The sequence below is a fragment of the Dissoconium aciculare genome, assembly GCF_010015565.1.
Source record: "Dissoconium aciculare CBS 342.82 unplaced genomic scaffold K489scaffold_32, whole genome shotgun sequence".
Lineage (NCBI taxonomy): Eukaryota > Fungi > Ascomycota > Dothideomycetes > Mycosphaerellales > Dissoconiaceae > Dissoconium > Dissoconium aciculare.
The window spans coordinates 26,633-34,567 of record NW_022984982.1 but is presented as its reverse complement, the minus strand read 5'-3'; the positions used below and the strand labels follow the sequence as shown (position 1 = coordinate 34,567).

Sequence of the window (7,935 nt, the reverse complement as noted above, 5' to 3'; positions counted from 1 at the left end):
CTCCCTTTCCCGTCCATCCCGCTGGCCTGCTGGGCATCTCCAGTGCGGCACAGCATCGTCGCCTTCACCTTGCGTGACAGCCAGGAGCGACGCAGCTCATGGACGGACAATATAGAGGGCCTCGCGCCCGCCCGCTGGCCATGGACGCCCCGCCCTTCGTTGTCCGCAGAACAAGAGCCCGAGCCAGGCTTCAGACCACGCACCCTCCCTTCGACGTTCGGTTATGAGCACGCGATTCTCCGAGTGGACACGACCCTAGACGAGCAGTAACATGGTCGAGCGAGCTCCAGCGACTGCTAAGAGCCATTATGATCCCACGCGGACGAAGAAAATTTATTCGGAAAAGAGCCAGGAGCTTCAGAGATGGATCAAAGAGCTGTGGGACAGGTAGGGATGAGCTACATCTGTGGTATCGAAGCACATAGGGGTCTGACGGCTGTCCAGGTACTGCACCACCTACGAGAAGGACCCAAAGACGACCCTACGCACTTTCCTCACCCCTGATCTCTATGATTTCTTCCATTAGATGCTCCGTAAGCGGAAAGGTCGGATCCGCAAGGCAGGCACTATTCAGACGTATTGGAACACCTTGACCCTTGTCCGACAACTGGAGACAAAGCAATTCGAGATCGCGCCGCAGGTGCAAATCGAGATGTGCGGGGTATGTTAGTCTTCTGTATGGGCTCGTTCGGCGCAAGACGTCGGGGCTGACGATACCGCAGGCGCGACAGCACCTGGTTAATGAATTTGGTCTGTCGACGGAGAAAGAGGCGAAGCCGATCATGCGAGCTGAGGATGAGTTTGAACTGCTTAAGACGCTCTGGGAGTCAAGCGAAGTGGAATTGCAGCATGAACGCCTCCGAGTCCAATTGGCGCTTATGATCCAGCTGGCTAGCATCACCGGCAACCGCCCAGGCGCGCTGCGTCGCATGCAATACAAAGATCTCAAGATCGCACTGCTGCCAGATCCCGCTGGTGGACCCCGCCCGAGGCTGGTGATGGATTTCACCTTCCGACATACGAAGCGTTATCTCGGGGTGAAAGATCCGTGAGCATTTCTTAGAGTGCATTCCTTAATGTCTATCTGCTGATCACGCCGACAGAAACACGTTTCCTGTCCCGGACATCCCTCAAGAAGCATGTCTCCTACTCTGCCCACAAACAATGCTGCTCGGGTTGCTCTTCGCCGACAGTGTTTCTCTGTTCCAAAGCAGGTTCATATACACAAAGGCAAAATCAGACTCAGTAGAGACCGCACGATACAGGTGTGTAGATTCGTCGCGTAGTTATAGAGGCTACGCACATACGCATGTATATAGACAAAGACAACGAGGTGAGATGAAGAGAGGAGAGCTACTTTTACATAGCCGTCCACTGCATAGCTGCCGACAGGGCGGCGACAACTCCTGGAAAGGCCACTGTACGGAAAGTCAACTCTCTATAAAAAGACAAATCTGTACAGAAAGTCAACTCTGTACAGAAAGACCACCCTGTACAGAAAGACCACTCTGTGCGGAAAGACCACTCTGTGCGGAAAGGCCATTCTGTGCGGAAAGACCACTCTGTGCGGAAAGGCCATTCTGTGCGGAAAGACCACTCTGTGCGGAAAGGCCATTCTGTGCGGAAAGACCACTCTGTACGGAAAGACCTTTCTATGCGGGAAGACTATTCCGCACAGAACGATCTTTCTACGCAGAAAGATCTTTCTGTACGTAAATACTATGGTAAGTCTCTTCCGCACAGAATGGTTTAGTATGTAGAACACGAATTTCAGACTTTTGCTCGTTGTAACCGTATAGGAAGACCATTCTGGACACGTGAGACCGTACAGAAAATGGGTACCATACGGTCAATGGGAGTTGCAAGCATTGGTCCGACATATCCTGCTCGAATGCAGGGACTGGATTGAAGAACGACCAAAGATGTGGGCAGGCAAGCTTCCGTGTGTGGACATCAAACACATTCTCGGCACTCCCGCAGCAGCCGTCCCCGCGGCAAAAACGATCTTACAGACGGGGCTGCTCGGCCAATTCCAAGCAGTCCCGATCACGGTGTTACAATACGTCGCGTAGACGAGTGAATATGTTTTACAGAACAACAGGAGGATCCGTAAGGGTCTGACGAGATGTAATAGAGAGTAACTTTATAGAAGCTACATATATGTACATGTATATAGAGAGAGACGACGAGATGTGGAGCGAGGAGATGGGGTACCTCTATATATAGCCGTTCGCTGCATAGCTGCCGACAGGGCGGCTGGGACAGTCTATGACATAAGCAATCAATCAATCAATCGAGGGTAACCGGTCGAGGATGACCGTACGGTCGAGGAGAATGACAGGCATCGAGGGTAACCGCGCGGTCAAGGAGAGATCGCAGGCATCGAGGGCAACCCTGTCGTGCCTCGTCCCTCATAGACACAAGATGACAAAACGCGGGACGACACAGAATTTTGCTATGTTAGAAACACGAAGAGTCACGATTTCAAGAAGGGAGCACCCGGCAGGCAGCATTGTTAATTAGCCTTAAGATCCATCGCTGCTAGTCTCCGTTACAAGCTCCAGCCGCGCCTCTTTCTCCGCGAAGCTTGACGTCTAAGGAGATGAAAGCTAGCAAAGTGCCTCGCCGGACGAGCACAGTCCTGGCGATGCTCTCGGTCGACCTGCCATCTTCGCGCACTATTTCTGGTAAGAAACACGACCGCATCGACGACGTTTTGGGTCGAATGCATATTCATGGATTACTCTCTCAATAGATTCGCTACTTTGACAACGCTGAACAATATATAAACGCACGTGTACGCACTGGGATGAGCACGGCAGGATGGAGCAGTTACATATCTCGGTAGGGCACTGGGGGCTCTGGTACCTGCCCCAGTGTCCTACACCAGTGCCCTACCCCAGCGCCTTCCCCCTGCCTCAGTGCGTGGCCCAGTGCCCGCCCGTAGAGTCATCGAGAGGCGCCGACTCTTGCCTATCTGAAGGCACAGCATAAGCGCCCGGCAGGCGGATTTGCCCGAAGTCGATTCTCGACAACCCCGACCTCATCACAGGATCCACTTCGACGGCCTACAAGGCGGCGTAATACTTTCATCGAAGCCGCGGTCACCGGCGAATATTCCAGTCGTGTCATTGAAAAACAGCTCGTCAGTCACGCACTGGCTGAATCAAGACCCTCTTCCATATGGAGCATCCTTAGGTCATGGGAACGGATCCCTCAAGCCAGTGCATCCCTTGCGCTTCGCGAGAAAGCCAAGATCGACCATACTGCAACACCCTTTCTTGGCTTGTCGATTCATGGTATCGATGGCTTATGATAATATAATGTTGTCACTAGCATACAGATCATGGCCTCACGGGGGCTCGACTTGACTCACAAACTAATGCGAAGCCTTTCTTCAAGCCATGCTGAATTGTGGAAAAAGGGAAAGTCTGCCAGGAAGAGACGTGCATCAACGTCCAACCCGAAATTTGTCGGGCGAGAGAGCTTCAAATACCAGAGCAGAGGACTGTGCAGCGGCAGAGTGCCAGCTACTGCATGAATTCTCACTGGCTGTCATAGCCGGTGAAAATTCGAAGGGGAACGGGAGCGCACAGCCTCTAATAGATCATCAGCACGAAGACTTATTATCTGGGAAGCAGATGACTAGGTCATCAAACCAAGTGCGAGCGAATAAGCATGCATTTGATGGATCGAACTTGCTTCTCGACGCTCCACTCGCAGACGATGACACATCCAGCTATTATTCGGCCGATGATGGCTATTGCATGCAGTTGGAAGAAGTTTCGAATCGCCACGAACAGCTTGGAGAGCAGCTTCCTGATTGTGAAAGAAGCGAGCAACTAGCAGAAGACAGCGCTGATGTGACGTCGATTCATGGCGTCAAATTTGCTGCTCGAAAGCGCTGTGTTCCTGTAAACAACGTGAATATGCGTGTCGAAAGAGGCACGAACCAGAAGACGTCTCGCTTCGGAAGAACTCTTATCCACCCTCTGAAGTTTTGGTTAAACGAAGGTTATCTCTGGAAGCACGGTATCATTCAAGGCATAATCCGAGCAGAGCTGGTGAGACAAGAATGATCAACATCGAAGAACCACAGGGTAACGTGAACAATGCACTCAGACATCAGCTACTCAGAAGCATTTCATACAACTGGCAAGTCCCCTTCGAACTTGTGACCTGCGAATGCAAGCCGGTCCCAAACAAAGATGAAATGCTTCAGCTCGATCCCAACATGACGTATGTTCTTGTTATTTACTACTAAAATCAGCCTCTGAGTTCTCATTGTTTTTTAAATAGCATCATCCAGAGAATTCATATCCACGGGCAGGTTTGCTTGCAAGACACGTAATTAATTACCTTGGTGTCATAGAAGAAGCTGACGCTTTGATCATATTCAAAATTCGAGTCCTCTCCATTATCCAGTGATCTATCGTTGTCGTCCCAGCTACTGTGGCTGGATGTGGCGTGAGGTTTGCCCACTCCTGCACTGCCGTGCTCTTCAAATTTTATCATCACAAAATCTCTTTGCACAAATTCTTTGATAAGAGAACAAGCTGCTTGATTAAGAGTTGATTCCGTTGGTGCGTTATGGCTACATGATGCTTAAGATGTCAGATAACTCCCGAGCACAAGTGAAATAGGGTGAGCAATCGATATATACTAAAATTAGCTTGCAGAGAGCCCTGAACGTGGAGTCGACTAGTGAGGCACGCCGCAAGTCGAGGCGGTCTTTTCTGCACAAGCGACGGGCTCTTCGCAACCCCGCTAGTGCAGCCTCTATCACCGACGTCAACCCTGCATACCATCGCAGCCCGCATCTCATCGCACATCAACACCAACTTCGCTGCACTCCTTTTTACATTCATGAAAATATCTTCCATGATACTAACCGAGGTCTGGGAAGACTATTTCTGCAATGAGTCGTACCGGCGCGCGCATTCGTCTCCTCTAGCGCCTGCCGGACGGGGAAATTCAGCTGGCCGGACCCTTCGCCGACGACAGAGTCCCTGCCTATGCAATCCTATCGCATCGGTGGGAGAGTGATACCGAGCAAGAGGTGAGCTATTAGGACGTGATACAGGGCTTAGGTCGTGAGAAGAAGGGATTCTAGAAGCTCAGGTTCTGTGCCGAGCAAGCTTCCGAGGACGATCTCGAGCACTTCTAGATCGACACCTACTGCATTAACAAGTCACTCCCTGGCGAACATTAAGCGGCGATGAACTCCATGTTCCGGTGGTACCAGCGTGCGACGAAATGCTACGTGTATCTCGCGGACGTGTCAGTCGGCGAGCAGCAGGTAGCGATGGACTTCACGTTCCGGTGGTACCAGCGTGCGACGGAGTGCTACGCGTATCTTGCAGGCGTATCGACCGGTGAGCAGAACACGGTCAGCCAAAGCGAACGCACTTGGGAATCTTCTTTCCAAGCGAGTTAATAGTTCCTCCGAGGATGGACGCTTCAAGAATTATTAGCACCTCGGACCGTCGAGTTCTTCTCGCAGAATAGCGTGAAACTCGGCAACAAGACGACCCTCTAAGACGTTATCCACGCTGTCACAGGCATCTCTATTGAGGCGCTGCAAGGCAAACGATTGTCCAGCTTCAGTAAGCAAGAGCGGTTTTCCTGGATGGAACGTCGCACGACCAAGTACGAAGAGGACAAAGTATACGCGCTTCTAGGCATCTTTGAGGTCGAGCTGGTTATCCAGTACGGACAAGGATGGGCTAGCGCAATGGAGAAGCTGGAAGAGGCCATCAGTGTCCAAACTGATGTTATGCGAGACCTGCGAGTCACACATCCGTGGGAAGTCATGGTTATCATGGTGTCAACGTTAACGGGCGTTTTGAGCAGGTCATGGTAACACGGTTCTCTTTTGCTGCCGTGGACAGACAAATAAAAATTATTTGAAAGTTCCTTTTTTTGGTACCGTGTGTGGGGTTGCTTTCACCTATGTCTGTGGTTGGTCGTGAATGAATCGTGACATGGGCATTGATAGGACAGGAATCTCTCTGTAAATTCCCAGCGTGAGATACGGAAATATTGTTCACTCGATTTCATCGTTCTGGGTCGGCGATGACCAGTGAACGCTCGTCCATCACCTGCACCCCAGGGTCCATCATCGTCATAACATCGACAACACCAAGCTGATTCCTCTAGTTACAGCATCTCGATCAACAATTTTTGACACACTTGTAGAACAACAGCAAGTCTTCGGAGTAGTACGAATTAACGTTATGGCGCCCAAAGAACTCAATTTCATTACCGGCAACAAGAACAAATTGGCAGAAGTGCAGGCTATTCTTTCCGCCACGCCTGTGAAATTACAGAACCAAGCATTGGATCTCCCTGAGCTACAAGGCACAATCGAAGAGATCTCAATCGACAAATGCAATCGTGCCGCTGAAGCGGTATGACATGACGTGTACTTGCGGCCTTCGAATGGGATCATCAGTTCTAATTTCCTTGCTCCGTACAGGTCCAAGGATCCGTATTGGTCGAAGACACATGCCTCTGCTTCGACGCTTTTGATAAGCTCCCAGGTCCTTATGTGTATATTACTAAGGACAATGTGTTGTTTCGGATCGAGCATGACAGAATCAGAGGTGCTGACATCGTTCATTTCCATAGCAAATGGTTCTTACAGTCCCTCGGGGTCGAACAATTTCACAAATTACTCGCTAGCTTCGAGAACAAGGCTGCCTAAGTAGTATACACATTCGCGTACTCGGAGGGACCGGGCCATAAACCAATCATTTTTCAAGGTAGAACCCATATGAGTGACAGCCTAGCTATGTTTGCGATGCTTTGTCTTCGCTGATGCATCTTACCAGGGCACTATTGTGCCTGCTCGTGGCCCTACGAACTTTGGTATAATTCTCTATTTAACACAAGATCAATTTGTAGCTGACTAACCATTTGCACATAGGCTGGGATGTATGTTTCGAGTACGAGGGGCAAACGTACGCCGAAATACCTAAAGAAGAAAAGAACAAGATTTCGTATCGCGGAAAGGCATTGGCCAAGCTCGTCGAATGGCTTCAACAGGAAGTATAAAGTTCCGAACTCATGTCATAAATAATGTTATAACGTAATGAGTTAATTAACCGTGCAGAAATAATAGATTGTCCTCATCCCTCGTCTCGTCCGCGCCCGCAGCCTTCGCATCCCTATCCTTCCTATTATCCTTCCTCTAATTTTGTATCTACGTCTCGATCCTCTCAATATTCGCGTCGACGTCCTCCGTGCTCTTACTTCTCAGCTCGACTACAATCTCCTTATTATATGCTTCCCGCGCCTCGTTAAGCAAAACCTCTATAATTTCGTAGTTAATGTTTTCCTCTAGCTTCTTCTCGCTATAGTTCCGCGCTTTCAGGCGATCGTATAGGATTTTGTTGTCGTATCGGATCACGTAGACGAGGTCGATTTGTTTCCTTAGGAAGAGGTCGTAGGCGTGCTAGTCGATGATCTGTCCACCCTCCTCTAGATTATTTTCTACGTAGTCTAGGAGTCTGTCTTCGTCGACGATTTGCAAGTTGGGGTCATCTAGGTCATCCAAGGCTTCTCCGATGTTGTGCTTTTTAACGACTTCGTTAATGTCGAGGTAGTAGAGGCCGGTTTTCGCGGCGAGTTCTTGGCAGTGAGTAGTTTTGCCGACACCGGGAGTGCCGGTAATAATAATGTTGGGGTCAGTTCGCAGGACTGGAGCTATAGTGTATGATTTGATACTCGCTCGAGGATATTTCTTTTGGAACAATTGTGAGGGAGCTTGTTTGCGAATAGCTCGCGTGCAAAATCGTGAAAACATGAATGTTTGGATTTGCGGATTGTGACCTGTGACGTAGACAGGGCTTCGTTGGAATTCTTGAGATGACTCCGTTCTCTGAGTGATAAACCTTTGGAGAATCTTCCTCCCTCTCACTTATTGGAATGTGG

General features: G+C 49.9%; 6 protein-coding genes across 6 annotated transcripts; 5 read left to right on the top strand and 1 right to left on the bottom strand.

Annotated features, from left to right (window-relative positions):
* Positions 1-526: 526 nt before the first annotated feature.
* Positions 527-1,052, top strand: K489DRAFT_414346 (uncharacterized protein; the record flags this gene model as incomplete). Its single annotated transcript, XM_033608162.1, has 2 exons — positions 527-661; positions 723-1,052. The coding sequence occupies 2 exons, from the start codon at positions 527-529 to the stop codon at positions 1,050-1,052; spliced, it is 465 nt and encodes a 154-aa protein (XP_033454779.1).
* On the top strand, positions 1,049-1,796 carry K489DRAFT_168391 (uncharacterized protein). Its single transcript, XM_033599349.1, has one exon. It carries the CDS (start codon positions 1,165-1,167, stop codon positions 1,714-1,716), a length of 552 nt encoding a protein of 183 aa, XP_033454778.1. The 5' UTR covers positions 1,049-1,164; the 3' UTR covers positions 1,717-1,796.
* A 1,477-nt stretch (positions 1,797-3,273) lies between these two features.
* On the top strand, positions 3,274-4,233 carry K489DRAFT_385578 (uncharacterized protein). Its single transcript, XM_033606136.1, has one exon. It carries the CDS (start codon positions 3,405-3,407, stop codon positions 4,077-4,079), a length of 675 nt encoding a protein of 224 aa, XP_033454777.1. The 5' UTR covers positions 3,274-3,404; the 3' UTR covers positions 4,080-4,233.
* A 985-nt stretch (positions 4,234-5,218) lies between these two features.
* K489DRAFT_435672 (uncharacterized protein) lies at positions 5,219-5,893 on the top strand (the record flags this gene model as incomplete). The annotated part of the gene is made up of 2 exons (XM_033608607.1): positions 5,219-5,375; positions 5,562-5,893. 2 exons carry the CDS (start codon positions 5,219-5,221, stop codon positions 5,861-5,863), a joined length of 459 nt encoding a protein of 152 aa, XP_033454776.1. The 3' UTR covers positions 5,864-5,893.
* Positions 5,894-6,236: 343 nt separating this feature from the next.
* K489DRAFT_414344 (Maf/Ham1) lies at positions 6,237-6,706 on the top strand (the record flags this gene model as incomplete). The annotated part of the gene is made up of 3 exons (XM_033608161.1): positions 6,237-6,410; positions 6,479-6,552; positions 6,631-6,706. 3 exons carry the CDS (start codon positions 6,237-6,239, stop codon positions 6,704-6,706), a joined length of 324 nt encoding a protein of 107 aa, XP_033454775.1.
* A 396-nt stretch (positions 6,707-7,102) lies between these two features.
* Positions 7,103-7,807, bottom strand: K489DRAFT_391548 (P-loop containing nucleoside triphosphate hydrolase protein; the record flags this gene model as incomplete). Its single annotated transcript, XM_033606705.1, has 4 exons — positions 7,103-7,178; positions 7,209-7,456; positions 7,499-7,701; positions 7,729-7,807. The coding sequence occupies 4 exons, from the start codon at positions 7,805-7,807 to the stop codon at positions 7,103-7,105; spliced, it is 606 nt and encodes a 201-aa protein (XP_033454774.1).
* Positions 7,808-7,935: the final 128 nt, after the last annotated feature.

Bases quoted from the DNA above. Each gene is read 5' to 3' on its own strand.
- K489DRAFT_168391 (XM_033599349.1), top strand. From the start codon at position 1,165: ATGCTGCTCGGGTTGCTCTTCGCCGACAGTGTTTCTCTGTTCCAAAGC.
- K489DRAFT_385578 (XM_033606136.1), top strand. From the start codon at position 3,405: ATGCTGAATTGTGGAAAAAGGGAAAGTCTGCCAGGAAGAGACGTGCAT.